Here is an 18,464-nt window from a genome sequence, read left to right on the forward strand (position 1 = left end):
ACATTGATTAGAATGTTGGAGGGATTTCCTAGTTCTTTCTAGATACCTTTTCCATTTTTCAAGAGCTAAACCTAATTTTCAATCTCTAAATATTTTATTTAATCTTAATCTACCTTTATTATTTTATTGGAAATGTTAGAATCTTAGAGACATTTGATGTGGTTTAAAAACCTTATTAAGTATTTATCGAATTTTTAACCAAAAGACACAAAACCGATAGTTAAACAATTGCGATTAAAATTGACTTTTTCCCTTTGTAAAGAAGTTAAATGTTATAGCCCATCTCAGATTCGTGTTTTTTTTAAGAGTACACAGGAGGAATAGCTTTTGAAGCGTGGCTCGATATGAAAGGCGAACTAAATTCGCCCAGGCTTCTAAAGAAAAGCGATTCCTTCTTTTTTAAAAGAAAGAGAAGAAAGACAGGTGATTCTAAAGTCCCAGACTGCACCTCACTCCGGCTTTCAGTTCCATCCATCCAGCCATTTTTTTCTGGTACACGAAAGCGAGGGCACTTTCTTTTGTGCACACATCACCGCCGTTGGAACCAAACCCATCTGGGCCCGTTCACAAAGACGTTACTCCTACCTTTGAATTCTCACGGCAAGGGTCTCCTGATCTCATCTCCTGGCAGCAAAACACAGCCAAGCGAGGCACATCTGCACAAAGAGCGCTATCGAGGTCGACACTAGGCCAACAGAAATTACATGAAGCATTAAATATAGATAAAGAAAATAACTAATTACACATTTTGCTTATAATTTGTGAGACACTAATTGACATGGTTGGCCAAATACAAACAAAAGTGCTGCAATATTAAAATCCAAAAACGTTTTGGATCTAAACCAGACCTCAGTCTATCACGCCACAGACGATTTCCCTGTGATGTCAGCTGCAACGCCAGATCCAGGATAAAAATCCACCTATCTCGGCAACGGCAGATGTGTACTGCATGCTTCAGTTAGGTTAGAATCGAATGAAGTGGTTATTGCTACTCCCGTGCAAGCAACAGCCTCTGCGTGACGAGCTGCACGAGAAGCATATTTTCTATGTGCTTCACAGTACCATTGAAAAGCAGGAGAGCAAGAGCAGGCGCAGCACAAAACGGCCAAATCATTTCAAGTGAAAAAACGATCTAGACATACTGACATCGCAACTACATCTCGGGGGTCAGAAGTTATCACTCAACCAAACTTGTTAAAGAGGAGCCCTAGGAAAAAAAAAACAATACGATTCTAAAAGAAATTACTACTGCACAACATACAGAACAATGACCAGTCGACTAACTAACTTCAGCAACCGGTCTGGTGCAGTCTTCCCATAGTCTGGTGTAGGGTCTGAATGCACGCACAAACTGCAAGGGTCCCAGGGCTCATAAGGATTTCCCAAGCTCAGAGGATGGCAGGTCCTAGACATTCATAACATCTGAGGAAACAAGGGAAAACAAAGGGAAGGAAATAAGTTACACGGCGAAAAACTGCAGAAAATGCAGCTATTACATAGCAAAGTAAAGTGCAATATTCTCTGATGAATAAGAAAAAAGAGCTTTTTGTTCAAAAGTTAGGGAACAGAAAAATTGAATAGTATACTTGTTATTGTCCCACAGCACCATATGCACGCAGTACGGCAACCTGAACCATGACTAGCGAACCATATAGATAAACTAATGGGAGAAATCAATAGACTTTGAAGCATTCGGGTGCTTCATTTCAGAAAAAAAAAATCCCATTTATCCAAAGTGGAATATGCCTGCAATTTTCATCATTTCAATATATACAACCCAGGTTCACTGCATAGTCAAATACTATATGTGGATGCGTGCAGAGTTCAAGCATCTAAAAACAGCATAAATCCATTATTTTATGTTTCCAACTAAACATTGTCTTCAGTTAAAGAACAAATCTCATGCCTTTGCTATTTACAAGTGCCAAGCACATAAATGTTAGCATAGCAAAAAAAAAAAAAAGCTATATATCAAGCATACCAGCATCTAAAATATAACACATTGATGAGTCCAATAAAGTTCAATTTATTCACTGTGGCTCCAAAAGATGGTAATGAATCTCAGTAGATTCAGCAGAGTACACATATTACAATGTGCATTGAAATGCTACATGTAAGATTTTTAATGCAGAAGTGCGGCTCTGGCCTAAAAAGCCCATCACAACTAGCATGGGAGTTTGTGAGTTTAGTACATGTTCTGATGAGTACATTCCCATCCAACATTACTTGTTTGGAAAACAAATAGAGATCTACAATGTTGTCTCGAACATCATATACTTGCTGGTGTGGTACGACCACACGACAATAAAGTGGGGATGGTGATATCTTTTTCATCCTCCAGACCAAATGGACGTGAATATGTAAGAAGTATGGCAAGAACAATGAGTATGCATGCTGAGAAAGGAAAACACAAAGAAGTGGGAGTACACACCTAATGGCATATTACTGAATCCAATATACAGAACATCATTTTTTGAAAGGGTCATACAGCACATCATCATCACTGGGAAATGGGAATCACCTGAAGAAATGGATCACATAGGCCTTGTTTAGATGCGAAATTTTTTTGGATTTCGCTACGGTAGCACTTTCGTTTGTTTGTGACAAATATTGTCCAATCATAGACTAACTAGAGTCAAAAGATTCGCCTCGTGATTTACAGGTAAACTGTGTAATTAGTTTTTGTTTTCGTCTATATTTAATATTTCATACATGTGCCGCAAGATTCGATGTGACGGGGAATCTTGAAAACTTTTTGGTTTTTGGGGTGAACTAAACAAGGCCTAATGCAATGTTACCGACTGCAGTCAAGAAGAACAGCAACAGTTGCAAGTAATAACAAACAACAATAGACATGAGCATGAATTTTGCCTTGAACATATGAAGAGTTCAAGATCAGAATCGAACTCCTAGCATTATTAGACAGTAAGTGATCTACTAACAATTTACTTGCCAATCATAATGCTTTGCTTGATGCTCTTATAAAAGAAAATGATTTGCTCAATGCAAGAAGAATAAAGACAGGTATCTAAATAAAATAGCATTCTTACCTGTGCATTCACAGCATCCTTTCCAGTACACCAATTTCGAAAATCTGGTGTGACAGTTGAAGAAGAAGCTGCTTGTGTGTTAGTCTGAAGATTGTCAGGAAAACTTGAGGCTTGCTAGTCTTGAGAACACATATGTTCTTGTAGAACATTATCCGTGTATTTATGTGAAGTATCACTTCTGTACAGCAAACATGTCCAGGTGTCATGGATTTTCCTCCCCCTCAAGACTACCATAGAAAGAATCTAAAAAAAAACTTACATGGATTCTAGATATTCTCCTGTATTTCTGCTGGCAGACTGCTGTGCATAATCATCTTCCAGATCAATTACAGGGATTGTTCGCCCATTGCCCATATTGTGAACTCTAGCTTGTCCATCTGCAGCCTCATCTAAAATAATTTGCCCATCCTTCAAATGGTGTATATCTCCTGCATGTTGGTCTGCATCATTATTCAGAAGTATTTGCTTGCTGCTCAGATAGTAGTCATCCAAATCATGAGAACCCAAAGGAAAAGCCATCGGATTTGGCTCCATTTGGTGATGATCATCTGCACCATGACCTAGCAGCAACTGTTCATCCTTCACATGGTGACTATCCAGAACTTGAACAGTATTGACTTGATCTATAAGCATCTGCTCGTTCTCCATCTGTTGCTCATCCACATTTTGCTTTAGAAGCATTTTCTCACTGTTCATATGGCAATTATCTGAAGTATGCGCAACCATACTATGACTTAGAAGTATCTCTGCACTGTTCACCAGGTGATTATCATCTGCATGCTCACCAGCCTCATTGTTCACATCATACTTCGTCAAATCATGCCCATCCTCCAGTAGGTGATTATCCTCTGCATTCTTGTCTTGAACTTGATTTTCTGAAGTATCATCCTGTGCATGTTCATCAACTTCGTTGTTCAAATCATAGTTACTCAAATCAGACTCATCCTCCAACATTTGATTGGTCCCTGCATGATCATCTTGACCTTGAATTTTTGAAGTATCATCGTTTGCTTGTTGGTTCGCCTGACCAACTAAATCAGGCACAGAATCACAAAGATCGTCTGCTGGATGACCGCAAGAGATCTCGGAAACCTCACAGCCCACTGGAGTTTCAATAACATTCAGATCGAAAATTTTGTACCAGGCTGGCAGCTCATGCTCATCCCTACTGAGATCACCGACAACAGTTTCAACTTCCGTTTGTGGAGTCTCTGTTTCATATCTTAATTCAGAATAACCATCGGTCACCATCAATTGTTGCGCTTGGTCATCTCCAAGACCACCAACACCAGTTTTGACCTCACCTTGCGGAGCCTTCATGTCATACCTTACTTCAGAGCAATTATTATTCTCTGCCAATAGTTGCTCTTGTTCATCTCTAACAAGATTACCAACACCAGTTTCCAATTCACTCTGTGGAGCCTCCATCTCATACTTTACTTCAGAGCAACCATTATCCTCTGTCAATGGTTGCTCTTGTTCATCTCTATAAAGATCACCAACAGCAGTTTCAGCTCCAGCTTGTGGAGCTTCCATTTCATACCTTGTTTCAGAGCAAACATTGTTCTCTGCCAATGGCTCTAACATACATGCATCCATGTGTGCAATGCCAGTTTCCATTCCCTCAGTATTGCTGAGCTGGGACTGTCTATGGACAGGTTCGTCAATAGATTCAGATATATGAACATGCACATCAGACGGTTTGCTCTGGGTGTCATCCATTTCATCACCATCTTCATCATTCAAGTCAGAGGCTGCAAACTCACCATCTTCGTCTTCAGAAATCTCTTCTGCAAACTCACCATCCTCACCTTCAGACATGTCTTGAGCATGATCCAGTCCAGCAGTCTCTGACTCCACCTGCTTATCTTCAATAGCCACAGCTTCAACAGCACCGTCATTCATCTCCATGACCACCACTGAACTAGGAACCTTCAGCTGTCTTGGTATTTCATCGACATCCGCATTGTGCACGCCTCCATCGCCACGAGCAGCAGGAACAACACCAGAGTCTGGCACCTTGGAGCGATCCAAATCGCGAGTGCCTGCCCGCAAATCTGGATCTCTCCTGTTGCCACTGTAGTAGCTCCTTGTCCTGCTCCTGCTCCTGCTTCTGCTTCTGCTTCTCCTCCTTCGATCTACTCTGCCATCAGCCAAAGCCCGGCGATCGTTATGCGAATAGGACCTTGACATTGGTGGTCTCTTCGGCTCATTGTAATCACGTGGCCGGCGGCCGCCCCGGTCAGCATCACCGCCAACGGCATCGTTGTACTTGCGCCTCCCGTCAAAGCTGTGGCTCCTCCGGTCCCACCCCGACCTCTTGGCTTCCCTGTCGTCGTCCCACTTTGAGACACGGCCCAGGTCCCCGGCTCCACTTCCACTCCGCCGCCACCTCGAGCCGTCGTCCTCGTCTCTCTTCCTCCCGAAGCTGGAGGGAGGCGGAGGCGGAGCCGGAGCAGGAGCGGGAGCGGGAACGGGAACGGGGGGCTCCGGGCGGTAACTGGTATTGTGATTTGGGTCCTCCCTTGCCAGGAGAACGTGCTCGGGGAGGAGTCCTTTGGCGACCAAGTAGTGAGCGGCCAGGCGGCCGGCCTCGAGCAGGATGTCGCCGCGCGAACGCCTCTCGGCTGCAGCGGCGGCGGCGGCCGCGAAGCCGTTGGGGAGGGGATTCGGATTCTCCTCGTATCGCCGCGGCGGCGGCAGCTCGGAGCTGCGCCTCTTCGGCTGGGGAGGGGGCGGGTCACGCGGGCGGCGCTGGTGGCGCGGTGACGGCGGGGCCGGGGATCGGCGACGGTAGCGTCCTCCCGGCGGCGGCGGCGGGTCACGGCCCCGAATGCGGGACCTCGGCTGCATGGATTCTCTCCGGCCCCTGGCCCGGAGGAGCTGCGCGTTCGGTGTGTCTGGTTAAATCCGGCGGGGCTCTGCCTCTCCCTTTTTCTGGGCGGTGCGATCGAGCAGCCAAGCCCCGCGTCCGTTCAGTGGCGTGCGTTCGGAGGCCGGCGAGTCGCAGATCCGGAGTCGGCGCGTCCTTTCGTGGTCCCCGCCAGCGGCGGCGGTGGCGGCGGCGCGCTTGGGGTCCCGGAGGCGGCGACGAGATTTGGTGCTGCGGCTGTGTGCGAGGGTTTGGTTGCGAGTGGAGAAGGGGGCCGACGACACAGATAAGAGGAAGGAGAGGACAGAGCAGCGGCCGGAGTGTGCCTCGGCCTCCTGTTTTTACTTTTTACTGCTGGATCCACTACCACCAGCCCACCCTCCCATTTTTACTGCGGGTCTTTAGTGTCGGAGAAAAAAGAAAAAAAACATACATATTCCCTCTGTCTTGTCATAAAATACGTATGTATCAAACTTTCGACTAGATTTATAAAAATATATATAACATTTATATCTCTAAATTAATTTATTATAAAATATATTCAATGATCTATCTAATGATATCAATTATATATTATAAATATTCATATTTTTTATATATAATTGATTAAGGTTAAAGAAATAATTTCTAAGGAAGCAAGAACGACTTCTATTTTGACACAAAAGAAGTATATAAAATTTTCAACTTAACCTACATCTTTTATACCTTTTACATATTTTTCTTTCTATGTTATTGTTGGTGTATCAAGAACCAAGAACCATCTATACGGGCATGTTTGGTTGCTCGCATATGTGTAGCCTGGTCCTTATCCATGGGCCTGGCTCACCTTAGTCAGGCTGACCACATGCATGCTCTTCAAATCACTTAATATTCACTAATTATATGCTAATAACATCATTAGCTACACTAAACCTGCATGTCGTGAGCCTAGCTCGCTGGATACGACTAATTCTGGCGTTCTTTTTGAGCCTGGCTTAGAGGCCTTCTTTGCATGCGATGGGCCTGGCTCGGCGGTGCATACAGGTAACCAAACACGGTGAAGCTGCATACGACGGGCCTAGCTGGAGGGCATGCGGGCAACCAAACGCCCCCTAAGTTTCTGTTGCTGTATCAAGAACGCTATTGTGTTGATAGTATAACAGCCAACATAAAACAACAAAAAAAACATATATAATTATAGATTTAAGAGATATACTTTATACTTTCTTTGTATACTTTTTCTTTCTATAAATCTAAAAGTTCCTAGGTATGTTGAAACAAGAAATGCTTTATAGTTTATGAACATTTGTTGTGCATATGAGGATTCTTTTTTGCTGTGAGGGTTTGCCTGCGGATGAGGAGACCTAACACATGTGAAGTACAAAAGTATGTGCCTCTTCTACTTTTTACTACTAGTGTATCTAGTGCCACTCTGATATTACTATTACTTGTATCAACATAGGATCCATTGTTTTAAACATAAAATCATATGTAAAATTGAAGATTTAATGGCCAATATACGCGTATAATAGATTATAAATAATTGTCTTTCATATACCACCGCATCCTATATGTCTCATGTATAAGGTACTCTTATTTATATTTCTCTCTCTCTCATGTTTAGAGTGGTAGAGGAGTTATGTCTCTCATGTATTATCATGCATAAAAAAATTGGTTCCTCGATCTTTTTCTGCTTGGTTCAAGTTTTTGATGCCTCTCTCATCTACAAGACACTATATATATCAGCTTAGATTTGGCCATCGGATATTTCTAAGTATTAGTTATAATAGTGGATAAATAAAATCCAAAACTCCTTCGCTTTGTAGATAAATGGAATAGGTGAAATTTCGTCGACAACAAGATACACGTATAATAGTCCTGTGAAGCTAATATTTTGTTGAGGTTAATAATAGGTGTGAATGTTGTGTGTGCCCTAGTCTACCTTTTGTAGATGTTTGTAAAAAAAATGGACAGGGCAAGGTATTGCTGGAAGAAAACCACAGTGTGATGGGAAATTTGGTTTGTCCTTGATCGCTAGTCTATAGTGTATATACAATACGAGTACTATAAGATTTATTTTACAAGAAATGGGCAAAGCAACCGGACCTATGGCTCTATGGACATAGAGCTTCCACATTCGGGCATCGTCTAAGGGCGTATTTGGCTAGACTTCTTTGCTTCTTACACCTCGTTATTGTACCAGAGAAGTTGGAGCCAGAGGAGCTACAAATCGTGGCTCCTCTCGGCTTTCAGGAGAGACAAAAACGGCTCTCATGAACAGGACGGCTCTCATGAACAGGACTGCTATAGTACTAGAAGGAGACGAAGTCACGAGAAATCATACCAAACACGCTCTAACATCTGTGTCATGCCATGTGTTCAGCGTCTGCGCGTGTCCGCTGAAAGCAAAAGGGAAAAGAAATGGAGAAGACCTGAGTTTTTTTTTTGGGTGGATTGAAAAGACCCGAGGTGGCATGTATGGGCACTGCTGGGCTTCCCACTATGCACGGCCCAAAACGGCTTCCCTTTGATGATGAGTTGAACGAAAGAAGAAATGAGGAATGTCTCAGGAGGATGATGGTACACTCCAAAGCTTCCAACTTGCAAGTTCCAAGCCGTCCATTTTATTCGGCTCTTTCCGCTACGCAAAAGCCAAATAAAGCGTTTCAAGGGTGTTTTCGTCACTACCGGTGTAGGTTCTTCCTCATCTGTATGTACTAATGTCATGAGTTGGCAACCAAGAAGTAAATATATGAAAAAAAACGCATCTCACATAATAGGCTGACAAATAAAATTTGCCAAACAGACATCTTGACACATGTTGCAGGAAAACACATTGGGCATGTGCTAACGGACGCATGACAGTGACACTGCAGAGAACCTTAGTGGGATGGATGGAGAATAGAACAAACATATAACTGCAACAAGGTGCCAAAAAAACTTTCATGGAAGGACAAGGAGAACAGCATGCATAAACTCCTATGTAGATCAGAGCTCTACTATGAACCACACAATATGGCGTACTTTAATTTCCTGGTCCTCACCTTTAACCTGGCCCGTCCTGCACAACAGAAATGGCAGGATATATGCAGCATTTGCACTTGTGTATTTCAAATGTCCAAAACCAAGTCAAACATACATGGTGGTTGCCAAAATGATAATTTGGTAAAAGGAGTCTAAAAGATGCACCAGCTAGACTGCCAATGAAAACGTTCCAATTCAACAATGAAAGCACAAGCTCTGAGATGGAGTATGGTTGCTTGAATTCTCTGTTTGTGTTTGATCCTGAAGACCTGAAACCCTTCACATTGTTACCGCACACAAGAAAAGGGGTTGCAACTTGCAAGAACACGGTATGTATGTAATTGCATATTCATGAAGGAACTAGTACAAATTCTGAGTGCTGATCATCTGGTCAGAAAAGAAAATATTATCTATACACCTGGCATTATTATGGTGGAAATATATATAAGAATCTTTGATGAAAGTTAATAATAGCAACAAACACATTTGATGCAATACAAGCCAGTGTCAGTCCACCACACAGCGACTAAAACTAGGACATGATTCAATCAAGGGACAAATTGAGCAAATGACGCTTCAAGGAGTTTACGAATTGGCTGCTGATTTTGACACTGGTTTGCAATCAGCTCCATGGGCCTCGAGGTGAGGCATGGCGGCCCGCAATGGAGGGAGGGAGGGAGGGATGCGGCCTCTTTCTCTTTGGGAGGACGGGCCCATAAGTCTGGAGGCCTACTTTGGTGTGCCCGTGCGATGCTGTGAGTTTTCGAGTGGGGGCCCACACCGTCCTGGGCTTGATACATACTACTGAGTACCTTGGCTCGGCCCAACCAAAAAAAGTTAAGCCCATTCTCTAAAATAACATGACAATACGTAGAAACAGGAGAGTGATTTTCCCTTTTATCAAGAGAGAGAGAGAGATTGATTTCTGTAAAGAAGAAAACGCAATAGGATCTTGTTGGACTTGCGTGCGTGGCCACGCTTAGGCCTTGTTTAGTTTACAATTTTTTTTGTTTTTGGCTACCGTAGTATTTTGTTTTTATTTGACAAACATTGTCCAATCACGGAGTAACTAGGCTTAAAAGATTCATCTCACAAATTACAGATAAACTGTGCAGTTAGTTTTTATTTTTGTCTATATTTAATGCTCTATGCATACGACTAAAGATTTGATGTGACGAAGAATTTTGAAAATTTTTGCGAACGCCGTTAGGTAGGCGAGCGAGCACGTTATGAGCGCCTGCTCACTTCCCGTGATGAAAAAAAAGACAAAATGTTTTTTTTCAGATCGATGGGACAGCAATTGCGTTTTCTATTGTGAGGATAAGTTAATAATGTAACATTTGGTAGGGCCATGTATACCTACCACTGCACTACCACATTACAATTCAGAGATTAGACAGTCGATGGGATTGTTTTGTATTATTAATAAGGCTTTATTTTTTAATTTTGATACTGCAGTAGTTTCGTTTTTATTTGATATACATTGTCCAATCATAAAGATTTACAGACAAATTGTGTAATCAATTTTTATTTTTATTTATATTTAATACTCCATACATGTATTGCAAGATTCGATATGACGAGAATTTTTTTTAAAAAATTGTTTTTGGAGTGAACTAAACAAGACCTAAACCAACTAGGATGTCCAGCTAGTACCAAATACTCCAGCTGCACCTGCATGGTGATCTACACAGCTCTAGCAGTCATGTCCAACAAAGCTGACATACAATGCTCCTAGTACAATTCTAGTAACATCCATCTGGGGAATAATTCTGCGGTCTCGAGACGATGAAGATAATAGCAACTTGGAGCTAGCAGAATAATAGTACTACACCACACAAACACACACACACATGAATAATACTCCTGCATCATTGCCCAAGTTGCGTTGTACTGGGGCATCTCATCTCATCTCAATTCTCATCAAGCAGCAGCTGAAAAACCTACTCTAATCTACTCTACTCATGCATCAAGTGCCCATATATATATATATGACAAACTATTCCTCGGCTTCGTCGATCCCGCTTGCGATGTGATCGGGATCATCATCTGAATCTTTCGGTTGATGACGACGATGGAGACTACCTAGCTAGAGCTGTTGTTGGCCCTGCTCGCATCTGCCTTTTCTAGCTTGCATGATCGAAGTCATGAAACACTCAAGTCCCACGCATCACATCCCCACTCAAGTTGACATGAAACACGCCGAAACGGTGCCACGAGCTATACTGTTTGTGTCCTCCGTCAAATCGTCGTATTTGAGTTATATTAGTTGGATCGTTTCGATCGAGTTAAAGCAAGTAGTGGTGCGAGTTGTGATAGTCGTCTGGATATTGTACTAGAGTCGTGTTAAGGATAAGTGGAATACTCTCCTTAGTTATATGATTTTTTGATCTAGTTTTTATTTAGAAAACTAGATGAATCTTATTTTTTTTTCTTTCTTCGTTTAATAGAAATCATGATAAAGCTTTTGTTATTTTTCTTCGTGGAGATGTAATATTTTTATTTTAGTTGATAATTAGTATTCAATCATGGTCTAATTAAACTTAAAAGATTTATTTCGTAAATTTCTCTATAGCTATATATTTTTATTTTGTAAATAATTTATATTTAGTACTCCTGGCCAAACATTCAAATTGATTTGATGGGCAGCCATGTCATGTCATGTTATCGCCGTGTTGCGGCTGGCGGCGGTTTCCTCCGGTCGACACATGCTTCCGAGTTCCGACGGCGGCGACCCAGCCGCCGTGGCCGACTGGCCGTGTCCGTCGTCTCCATCCCGTGTCGCTGCTGCGTACCTGCCTGCGTGTTTGCTTTGGGAGTGGTAGCTACTGCTAGAGCTAGCTACCAGGAGTGTTTTTTTTCATAATAAATTAGTCAATAATAATTTTAGCTATACCAGTAAACAAAATCAAACTTATTTGTTAGTATGGCTAAAATTATTATTAACTGATTTATTATGAGAGATAAATACTACCGATTGGTAAACCTAGGGCAAGCATAGCGACTAGCGAGTTCCAACCACTCCAACTTGGGCAGCGGCGGAGAGGGACGACGACACAGATGACGAGCTTGTTAGCTTGACCTTATCTGTTAAATTTATCTGTTATTTAGTAGAATTCTTTTCTTATAATAAATTAACGAATAATATTTTTAGTATTGTTTTTTAGCCAATCGAACATGCTCGAAGATGCGTGCTTTTGTTGCGTGCAGTGCTCCAGGCTAGGCAGCCACAGGCCTGACTTTAATTTGTTTTTTTTTTTTGACAATAGCCTGACTTCAATTTGTTGAGCTCGCGACGTGCATAGAGCATCGCAGTCGCAGCATCAGCATGCATGCTGCATGATGCAGCCGTCTTGAATTGGCATCCTGTTAGCTCCTCTGCCGATGTTTGGCAGCACCTTTAGATTTGATATATATATACTCTTCCCCTGTCCCGAAATAAGTCATTGTCTCAATCATAACTTTAACTGGATATATAAAAAATAAACTAATATTTATGATACCATAAATATCATTAAATTTATTAAGCCATATATTTCCATAACAAATCTATTTGAAGATATAAATTTTGATATTATTTTCTATGAATATAGTTAGAGTTGAAATCGAGTGACTTCTCGAAATATAAGGTGAAGACTTATTTCGAGACGGAACTCACGGAAGGGTATTTGTTATTTGTTTAGATCGGTCTGCAGTGTGGCTACTACCCACAATTATCGTGAAGTCTAATGTTTTTAAGTTTTTTTAATTATAGAATACATCACATTAAAATTATGTGGAGACATATATATATTATTTTTAATAAAATTTTAGCTTGTCTTAAATTTAGAATTGTATTTTTTTTCAAGGTGGAGTGAGCAGATAGAAGCATGGAATTCTGTTTGGAGGTAAACATGCATTCCGCGTAATGAAAATAGCGTGCAGTACAGCTGCGACTGTATGTGTGCATGTTTAGACGGCTGGCGCACGTACCAGTTCAGGTGTGTTAGGAGAGAAGAGCTTTCTTCAAGTATCCAAGGAGGTTCCTCTTAATACAAGAAACGTGCAGTCCAGGGTCTTATTCAATCTTGAAGGGGACAACAACACAACTGTCCTTGGAGATATTAATTTCAATGACTAAAAAACGAAACGAACTCCTCAGAGATATTTAGTTTGTTCACTTGTTGAAGGTAGCGTCCCGGTGGTAGGAAGCTCTGACTCCTGACCTCCGCATGTGCAGTTTTGTGTGTTGTAAAAAAAAACATCAAGCCTGTTCGTTTAAGCTTATGTGTTAAATTTATCAGTCACTTATCAATGTTTTTCTCTCACAACAACAAATTAGCGAATAGTACTTTCAGTTATGGTTTTCACACATACGAACAAGCTCGTTTGTCTCATAGGTATAGGATCTGGCTCAGTTTCACGCGGACTGCGGAACTGCTATGTATGGGTGGGATAGGTGTTAAGAAGTTTTCTTGATTGTGTGAGAATTTTTTTTCTTAATAAGAAAAATGCCTGAGGACTATCTAGCCTCGCGTGGGTCTGAGTTTTTTTTTAAGATTCACGCGATTTAGATGTTTTTAGTGGTTGCATTGCATGGTGAAGTACCGCTCACACCGAAAGTTTCTCTTTAGCAACCAGAGTTCAAATTGTTGTAAACTTCACTAGTGGTTTGGAACGTTGGATCTCATAGGAGTTATATAGGAATATGCTAAGGCCTCGTTTAGTTCCGAAAAGTGAAAAATTTTCGGTACCGTAGCACTTTCATTTTTTATGACAAATATTATCTAATCATAGACTAACTATGATCAAAAGATTCGTCTCGTGATTTACAGCTAAATTGTGTAATTAGTTTTTGTTTTCGTCTATATTTAATGTTTCATGCATGTGCCACAAGATTCGATGTTACGAGAAATCTTGAAAACTTTTTGGTTTTCAAGCTGAACTAAACATAAAAAAAAATCTCACGGCCGGGATCCAATTCTTCATATGCCTGTGTACTTCCTAGGTTCTAAAAAAAGACATTTTTAATGAGTCAACAATCCCAAGTTTGACTAATTTTATAGAAAATTATATCCACATTTATATCTTTAATAAGTTTATTATAAAAATGTATTTCATAATTAATCTAGTGATACTACTTATGTGTCGTAAATATTAGTAAAGCGAGACTTATTACTCTTTGTTTATAGTCGCCAGCAGAAGCTCTTATAATATATATGTTCTGACTTGCATAGTTCTCAAATCAAGTCCAATGCAACACCTCTCCTAGAACATTGGACGCCTACTCGAACATGCGTGAAGGTGCCTACATGTAATACATCGTAAGCAGGCAACCAAACACAAACTTACCCAACATAACTTCTGTGTAGCCCAACCAAACAATAAGACATTCCATACATTTATGTTATTTTGGATGTATTGTGTAAGATCTAATGCAGGATAAAAGTAATGCAAGCAACCAATCATACTCTATTGGATCCAACCATCCATATTACTATTTTGATATTATTAACTTGACCAACCAAATTAAACATCTTATAATCCAGGGATTCAAACAACTGAACTATTTATATATTAGTAGATTCTAGAGTGTCTATTTAAAGGGCCTATTGGATCTCACTTTTTTTATTATTAGAATCTAGATTACGAATATTATAATAATTTGGATTGTTTAAATCCATAAATTATAGAAGCTGGATTATTGTCCCATCTACCCTATTAGTAGATTTGAGATGGATTATATGATTACTCCCTCCGTATAGGATTTAGAAGACGCTTTGGACAAAGTTTAGGTCAAACATTATTAGAAATATAAATCATCAATAACTTAAATTGTTGAGTTTGCAACTGTGAAAATTATATGGATAGATTTTTGTTAAAAAATACTTTCATAAAAGTATACACATATTATTTTTTCCTAAATATTTTTTATAAAAATAAGAGGTCGAAGTTATGTTTTGGAGCCCGTATCGTTGTCCTAAACGACTTCTAAATTCTATACGAAGAGACTACAATAATATGTTGGTAGTATTATAATCCAACTTATAATATATATATATATATATATAATGTTTGAATCACCTAGACATTATTTTTTTGAGTATACTACAATCAAATAGACCCTAAATTCTTACAATCTGTTTGACATCCAAAGTTGCCTTAGAGCATCTCCAACGGTTTTGCAATTTTTGTTTCGCAAAACAAAGAGTTTGCCAAGTCTTAAATCAATATGGCAAGTCAAAAAATTGAGTGTCTCCAATGGTTTAGGCAAAATTGAGTTGGCAAAACTAAATGGTGGACCCGGTCGTTATTTTTTCACGCGCTTTTTCTCTTCGCGCCGTCCACTCCATCGCGCGGGAAGTCTCGCACGTTCTCCCACGCGTTGTGTTGTGCCGCCGCCTCCTTTAGTTTGCGCTGGTGCGTTCGCTTCAAGGAAAAAAAGTGGGAGACGAGGTGTGCGGCGCGTGTGGCGGGGTTTCTTCGCAAGGCGGACGACAGTGCGTGGTGAGACTTTGTGTCCCGAAGAAGAGTCGGAGGCCGATCAGAACTTTGTGTCGCGATATGTCGCGATGGAAGTTTCCCTTATATGGCGCGAAGAGGAGTCGGAGACGCGCGGGAGACCGAAAACCGCGTGGGGGAGAGACCGATCTGCCTTTGCCAAGTCGTCCGGGGTTTGACAAAAATGCCAAGTTTCCTCACTCATTTGCCAACTTTGCCAAAATACAAAACTCAAATGCAAAACCATTGAATACCTCAATTTGAGCTTTTGACAAATTAGTCAAATGCAAATCTCAATTGCAAAACCGTTGGAGATGCTTTACTCTGTCAGACACATTGTTGCACAAGTTGGAGACCGAGGCAACTTCACTTGGTATCTCTATACAATCTAGCAGTCGGTTTGAACCAAACGCATTTTCGTTAATGAATGGCCCTTGTACAATATAACAGGGATCATATGCCTTACTTTGCTCTGCCAAGACTAGATATAACATTGCCGGCCATTTGCATTGTGTTCAGAAAGTAATTAGTAAATTGGTGAAAGATCAAATAGGTTGTCAGACAAAACACTTTGAAAAAGGGGAGGACATATCCAAACTCCTTAATTAATCTCAAACTGGCCCCTGATTTGTGTTCAGACAACAAGAAAAGAATCTCGCAATCCAGCTCCCTGGGTGCTCGATCGCAAATCCATACCGTTTGGTTTTCTATTTCTACCAGGATAGTATTATTAGTATGGGAGGAGCAGTATTCTCGTGTCAATCAGAATCTGATGCAGCTATCCTATTATTTACTCCTAAAAAATTAGCTTGTGCAGCGATCGATCTACCATGACAGGCACACTAAGAAAGAACAAGATTGGAAAGAACGATAATTGTTGACGAGGTTCTAATCAAAGTCAACTTGAGATTCGTCTAAAAAAAGTCAACTTGAGATTGGTAATTCAAAGCTTTTTGTCACCTCAAGATCAAGGAGCGAGGTGGCATACATAACATACATGACACAACAAAAGTTTACAATACGGTAATGACGATATTACCTCATGATCAAGCCATGACATAAACTGCAGTAAACTTAATTAACTTGGATTAAGCGCCTCTAGCTACTAGTGGTAACTGGTAAGTATATATGCAGTAACAACAGCAATAAGCTCACACACACGCACGGGCAAGTACACACAGGCCGGACCGGACTGATACAGTAGAGACAGCTCAGAAGCACCAGAAAGTCGACGCCGGCGCCGGCCGCGCCTTCTTGGCCGGCGGCGGGTGCGGGAACTCCGGCACCGCGAACACGTCGCTGTCGCTGTCGGAGTTCCAGCTCATCTCCCTCACGAACCCTTGCGTCGGGACGGCCACGACGGACGCCGGCGTCGCCTTGTCGAAGCCCAGCGCTCCGGCGCCGGTCGACCACACGCCGCCGCGCTTCCCCGGCCGGCCGCCGGCCACCACGTCGAACAGATCGGCGTCCAGGGACGGCACCTGCTCGTGGCCGTCGTCGCTGTAGCCGCTGGCCTTCTGCTTCCAATAACGAACCACACCGTGAGGTCGATCTGTTAGCTAGCGTGATCCGTCTGCGAGTAGAATAGAGCACGGAGTGGGCACGTACCGATGCCGCTGAGAACGCGGGGTCGTCGAAGAGGAGGTCGTCGACGCGCCAGCCGGGGCAGATGTTGGTGAGGTAGTCGGAGATGCTGCTGCCGCCGCCTACGCTGCCGGACTCAAGAGCCGAGGCCTTGGCCGCGCAGGAGCCCTGCGCGCCGAGGGCGGGCACAGCGTCGGGCTCGGCGGCGGCTCTGGTGTCGCGGCCGCAGGCGTCGTCGTCGTCGTCGTCGTCGTCAGGGGAGGCGGGCGCCTGGTCGACGAGCTCGGCGGAGAGCTTGGCCCCGACGAGGAGGAAGCGGGTGTGCTTGGCGGTGAGGTCGTTGGCGCTGTGGATGGGGTCGTCGCAGTCGGGGCACAGGATGGCGCGGTCCTCCACGCAGAACACGAGGCCCCTCCGCTCCTGCAAGGGCGCACCAACCATGTCAGCAGCCAGCAGCTGCGAATCCGATCCTCTCCCTCTCCGGCCGAAGCATGGACCGGACCGAAAACCTCACCTTGCAGACGTCGCAGAGCGGCGCGGCGGCATCGGCGTCGGCGTCGGAGACGTTGCCGGAGGCGGGCTGGACGAGCGGGATGCGGCGGTGCTTGTGGACGAGCTTGTTGGCGCGGTGGACGCGGCGGTCGCAGGCGGAGCAGAGCGCGGCCTCGTCGGCCCAGCAGAGCACGGCGGCCGGCGCGGCGCCGCAGAAGTCGCAGCGCACCTGCATAGCAAAGCCTATGGGAGACCAGAGCAGAGCAGCGCTCAGGAATCTGGTTGGCGCTAAGCTTGCTCTCAAGCTACAGCGTCAAAGGTTGAAAAAGGAGAGGAGGCTGGAGATGAGAGAGACTGAGAGGACATGGCGGGATGGGTGCAGCGAGGATAATAAAACAGAGCAGGAGGGGGTGGTGAGATTAAATTATCCGCCATGACAGGGAGAGGCGAGATCTTGTTTGGGGAAGAGAGGAGAAGAGAGGAGATGAGGGCCAAGCCAAGTTGGCCACCTTGGTTTTGTGCCTCTTTTGTTTTGTTATAAGCTAGATTAAGGTCTATTTGATATTTTGATTGATCCCACGGCCTAACAGAAGGTAGCTATACTTCAGTCTATTCAAGCAGAAAAGCTTACGATTTTTATTCGCTAGTTGTTAGTCTATTAATCAAACACGACTAGCTAACAAAAGCTAAGCTAATAGTTCATTGTAGGAGATGTATGCGAATTTTTACCAAGAACACGAAAAAACTGTTTGGCTGGCTAATTTTTTCGGCTGATGTTAATTTTTTGAGAGAAAAACACTATTATATGGCTAAAAAGTAGTGCTAATAAGTTCAAACGAATAGTTAGTTAATTTTTAGCTATGACAAACATTTAGTCATAGTCGGTCCAAACAGGCTTAGAATCAACCGGATAGATTTTGTCCATCTTTACTTAATAGCTTTGCTTACTTTATTACCTACTTATTATTAAGAGTTCTGGTGGG

At 42.6% G+C, this 18,464-nt stretch overlaps 2 protein-coding genes across 4 annotated transcripts; both read right to left on the bottom strand.

The window, feature by feature from the left end:
• LOC8065616 lies at positions 792–6,246 on the bottom strand. 3 transcript variants are annotated; one of them, XM_021449985.1, is made up of 4 exons: positions 3,310–6,246; positions 3,051–3,225; positions 2,432–2,521; positions 792–1,422 (listed from the first exon to the last, which is right to left on the bottom strand). In XM_021449985.1, the coding sequence occupies exons 1-2, from the start codon at positions 5,901–5,903 to the stop codon at positions 3,165–3,167; spliced, it is 2,655 nt and encodes an 884-aa protein (XP_021305660.1). In that variant the 5' UTR covers positions 5,904–6,246; the 3' UTR covers positions 792–1,422; positions 2,432–2,521; positions 3,051–3,164. The 3 variants fall into 3 exon arrangements, with proteins under 3 accessions (XP_021305660.1, XP_021305658.1, XP_021305659.1); XM_021449983.1 differs by having other exon boundaries at positions 3,051–3,228; positions 3,310–6,244; XM_021449984.1 differs by lacking the exon at positions 2,432–2,521 and having other exon boundaries at positions 3,051–3,228; positions 3,310–6,244.
• Positions 16,321–18,007, bottom strand: LOC8065617 (B-box zinc finger protein 20). The gene is made up of 3 exons (XM_021448826.1): positions 17,504–18,007; positions 17,014–17,409; positions 16,321–16,922 (listed from the first exon to the last, which is right to left on the bottom strand). The coding sequence occupies exons 1-3, from the start codon at positions 17,714–17,716 to the stop codon at positions 16,617–16,619; spliced, it is 915 nt and encodes a 304-aa protein (XP_021304501.1). The 5' UTR covers positions 17,717–18,007; the 3' UTR covers positions 16,321–16,616.

Source organism: Sorghum bicolor, chromosome 10 (genome assembly GCF_000003195.3).
Source record: "Sorghum bicolor cultivar BTx623 chromosome 10, Sorghum_bicolor_NCBIv3, whole genome shotgun sequence".
NCBI classification, from domain to species: domain Eukaryota; kingdom Viridiplantae; phylum Streptophyta; class Magnoliopsida; order Poales; family Poaceae; genus Sorghum; species Sorghum bicolor.

Excerpts from the sequence above, each read along its gene's own strand:
- LOC8065616 (XM_021449984.1), bottom strand. The coding sequence starts at position 5,903 with ATGCAGCCGAGGTCCCGCATTCGGGGCCGTGACCCGCCGCCGCCGCCG. Across the intron at positions 3,229-3,309 it reads GGAGAATATCTAGAATCCAT|AAGTGATACTTCACATAAAT; the intron begins GTAAGTTTTTTT and ends TTTGCTGTACAG.
- LOC8065617 (XM_021448826.1), bottom strand. The coding sequence starts at position 17,716 with ATGCAGGTGCGCTGCGACTTCTGCGGCGCCGCGCCGGCCGCCGTGCTC. Across the intron at positions 17,410-17,503 it reads CGCTCTGCGACGTCTGCAAG|GAGCGGAGGGGCCTCGTGTT; the intron begins GTGAGGTTTTCG and ends GCGCCCTTGCAG. Across the intron at positions 16,923-17,013 it reads CCGCGTTCTCAGCGGCATCG|AAGGCCAGCGGCTACAGCGA; the intron begins GTACGTGCCCAC and ends TATTGGAAGCAG.